The sequence below is a fragment of the Chrysemys picta genome, chromosome 1 (assembly GCF_011386835.1).
Source record: "Chrysemys picta bellii isolate R12L10 chromosome 1, ASM1138683v2, whole genome shotgun sequence".
NCBI classification, from domain to species: domain Eukaryota; kingdom Metazoa; phylum Chordata; order Testudines; family Emydidae; genus Chrysemys; species Chrysemys picta.
Genome location: NC_088791.1, coordinates 353585421 through 353589478, shown reverse-complemented (window position 1 = coordinate 353589478; position 4058 = coordinate 353585421). Strand labels below are relative to the sequence as shown.

General features: G+C 46.3%; 1 protein-coding gene across 1 annotated transcript; it reads left to right on the top strand.

Moving 5' to 3' along the window:
- Positions 1 to 1139: 1139 nt before the first annotated feature.
- Positions 1140 to 2105, top strand: LOC101946469 (olfactory receptor 52B2-like). Its single transcript, XM_005290060.3, has one exon. It carries the CDS (start codon positions 1140 to 1142, stop codon positions 2103 to 2105), a length of 966 nt encoding a protein of 321 aa, XP_005290117.3.
- The last annotated feature ends 1953 nt before the right edge of the window (positions 2106 to 4058 follow it).

Genomic DNA, 4058 nt, shown 5'->3' with positions numbered 1-4058 from the left:
AAGAACCAGTCGTGTAGCTGCTTTAACTCACTTTCACAGTCACTGCTTGAGCCCTGAGAGCGACTGTAGCAAACGTGCGGAGGAGACATTCTGCTGTGGACAGCAACACCAGGACGGCGCGCCCTGCTTCACCTGGGGCCAGAACCATCCAAACCATCTTCCCTCTTCTGGAATGGAGATATTATGTCAGAGGGGCAGTACGTAACTTATTGTGGGTCACCAGTGTGGTAAAATGTTCGGCTGCATGTGTGTATGTTCTCTCTGTGTCCTGTCCCAGCTCTGAACAGACAGTTGGCATAGCAGACCTCGAGTGAACCACACAATGACCACAAGATCTGTTAAGGTACGAAGGCACCCAGCCAGGTTTATTGTTGATGAAGCATGGTACTAATATCCTGAAGACTATAGACGAACACTAATACATGTATGCCAGTAATAATGAACCAGCTCAGTGAACAGTGGGACTTTCCGTTCCTCCCTAGGCTAGACAGAGAAACTCACTTTCAGGCTCCATTTTATACATCAATACAAACAAGTTACATACTGACCCTCTAACGCAGTTAATTGACACCCTCTGATGTAGCCGGTTACCACCCATCACCTCGTACACCTCTATCCATCACACTGTAAACCTGACCATATCTTTAGGATGTTTAACCATGTTCCTGTTATCTTTAGGGAATGTGCTGATATCGAGGTGTTCTGATACAACCCTTCTGAAATTGTGTTTGCGTGAGTGCTCTGTGCCCAGCACGTTGTAGAAATGTGTGGTTTTGAAATATCAGTCCTGTGTTTGCCAGTTTCTGTGAGCAGGGCCTGCCTCTAGCTATCAGACTAATTTTGCTTTATATCAACAAGACTTTGACCGTTACTTTAGCCCAGGCCTCAGGCCTCATGCTAGGCCTCTAATACAAGGGCTTATCTCTCAGGGTGTCTTCCTACTACAGTTCCGCAGTATGAGAGTGTTTCTGGATTTACGGTCACACACGACAGGCAGTTGTCACACAGTGAAGTTTTTGATGGTATCTATGATTCTCTCAACAAATGCATTCCAGTCCTAGCTGACACTACAGTTCTCACTGATTTTCTCTTTTGCTGTGAGTTACAGGAAAATGAATAGAAGATCCAAGTGATAGTACATGATGCCAGCTGACAATCAGACTGTTTTTGACCCTGTTAGTTACATCCTGATCGGCATCCCGGGTACGGAGGAGTCTCATTTCTGGCTTGCCATCCCCTTCTGTCTGATTTACGTTGCATCACTTTTTGGGAACTCTCTCCTACTATTCATCATACTAACAGAACGAAGCCTCCATGAGCCCATGTATCTATTCGTGTCCATGCTGGCCGTTGCTGATCTGCTGTTATCTACCACTACAGTGCCCAAGATGCTGGCTGTATTCTGGTTTAGAGCGGGAGAAATTTCTTTTGCTGCCTGCCTGACCCAGATGTTCTTCATCCATGCCAGTTTTATTGCCGAGTCGGCCATCCTACTGGCCATGGCGTTTGATCGGTACGTTGCCATCTGCGACCCCCTGAGATATACCGCTGTGCTAACCAAGTCTGTGATCGGGAAGATGGGGCTGGCAGTTGTCACAAGAAGTTTCTGTATCATTTTTCCTCTCATCATTCTCATGAAGCAGCTGAAGTTCTGCAGAACCAACCTCCTGCCTCACGCCTATTGTGACTACATGGTCATAGCCCGGCTGGCCTGCGACGACATCACCGTCAACGTCTGGTATGGTGTAGCTGTGGCTATTTTAGTAATTTGTTTAGATATTGTGCTCATTGCTGTATCATATGGGTTGATCCTCAGGGCTGTCTTCCGGCTCCCATCCAAGGAAGCCCGGCTCAAGGCTCTCCGCACCTGCGGCTCCCATGTCTGTGTCATACTGATGTTCTACGTGCCGTCTGTTTTCTCCTCTTTAGCACACCAGTTTGGGCACATCATCCCAGGTTATATTGTCAACCTACTGGCCAACCTCTATGTGCTCATTCCCCCCATGTTAAACCCCATCGTTTATGGGGTGACAACAAAAGAGATCCTGAACCGGGTGATCAATGTGTTTTATCGATGCTGCAGCAGAAGCTCCCTGCTGAGCTAAAGGAGGCAACAGAAAATGCTTTGGGACTTGGAAATTAAAGCCAGGTTTTCATTGGAACTCTAGGGGTGTTTTAACTATGTACTTACACTGTGTAAAATCAAAAGCTGGTCTTTCTCGCCAACAGAATTTGGGTCCAATGAAAGCTATTTACTCCCCCACTTTGTCTCTCTAGTATCCTAGGACTGACATGGCTATAACAGCACTGTGCACTGCCACAGAAGGCAGCCAGACCGAGTGAGTCTTGTTCTAAGTTGAAGGGAAACAGAAAAACAAGAAAGAACAAAGATAAACATCAGCATGAGAGAGAGCGAGAGCACCGTGTGTGTATCTCCTGTCTGACAAGCTGCATCGGAGCTGCACTCTTAATGGCAACAGAAAGCAGCAGCCAAGGGGGCCATGCCAAAGGCCAGTGGGAAGTGCACTGGGCTGCACATTGAGAGACAGGGTCTTTAGTCCTGGTTCTGCCACCAACCTGCTGTGCCACCCTGGGTTACTTTCTTTTCTTCTCAGACTCCTAAATCCTTCTCAGGGTCACAGCTTTGCCGGCCTCAGTCCCCCATTCCGTAGCAAAGGCCTGCGTCCCATGGACCTTGTGTTTTGCTGCCTTATGACACATTTTGCATGGATGAGCCCGGCTTCCCCATGCTGATCTCGCACTATTCCCTACACTCAGGGCTTCAAAGGGGTGGCAGGGTGGGAGAGAGATCGGGGGTGCTGTGGCCTGGTGCATTGGTCGAGCGGCTCATTTACACGTGCTCTTCAGTCCTCCCGACTGTGGGAGAGAGAGGGAGAATAGAATCATGTGTGTGTGATGAGCTGTGTCTTACTCTGTGCCAAAGGAATGTTTTGATGCTGAGGATAACATGACGACTCCTTCTGGGGCTTGGAGGCTTGTTTGACCTTCTGCTAATGTCACACAACATCCAGCAGAAATGCAGTGGGAATCTTTTTTCCTTTTATACTCACCTTCCATTCCTGCAGCCGTTGAGAGGAAATGTCTCATAAGAACATAAGAATGGTATATACTGGGTCAGGCCAAAGGTCCACCTAGCCCAGTGTCCCATTTTCTGACAGTGGCCAGTGCCAGGTGCTTCACAGGGGTGAACAGAACAGGACAATCATCAAGTGATCCATCCCCTCTCGTCCCATCCTGGATTCTGGCGGTCAGAGGTTTTGGGACACCAGCAGCATGGGTTTGCACCCCCAATCATCTCAGCTTATAGCCATTAATGGACCTATCCTCCATTAACTTATCTAATTCTTTTTTTAATCCTTTGGCCATCATAACATCCCCTGGCAATGAGTTCCACAGGTTAGCTCTGTGCTCCATGAAAAAATACTTTCTCTTGTATTTATTAAATATACTGCCTATTTATTTCATCAGGTAACCCTTGGCTTTTGCATTGTTTGCATAAGTAAATAACATTTCTCTATTCACTTTCTCCACAACAGTCATGATTTTATAGACCTCTGTCATATCCTGCCTTAGTTGTCTCTTTTCTAAGCTGAACAATTCAAGTCTTTTTAGTCTCTCCTCAAATGGAAGCCATTCTATACCCTTAATCATCTTTGTTACCCTTCTCTGACCCTTTCCAAATTATACTATGTCCTTTTTGAGGTGGGGCTACGAGAAGTGGACACACTGTTGAAGTTATGGCCTTATCATGGATTTATATAGTGGCAGTATAACATTTTCTATCCATTTCCAATTGGTTCTTAACAATCTATTAGCCCTTTTGACGACTGCTGTGCATGGAGCAGAAGTTTTCAAAGAACTACCCATGACGACTCCACAATCTCTTTATTGGGTGGTATCAGCTAATTTAAACCCCATCCTTATATATGTGTAGTTAAGCTGATTTTTTCCAGTTTGCGTCATTTTGCACTTATCAATGCTGAATTTCGTCGTCCATTTCATTGCCCAGTCATCCAGTTTTGTGAGATCCCTTTGTA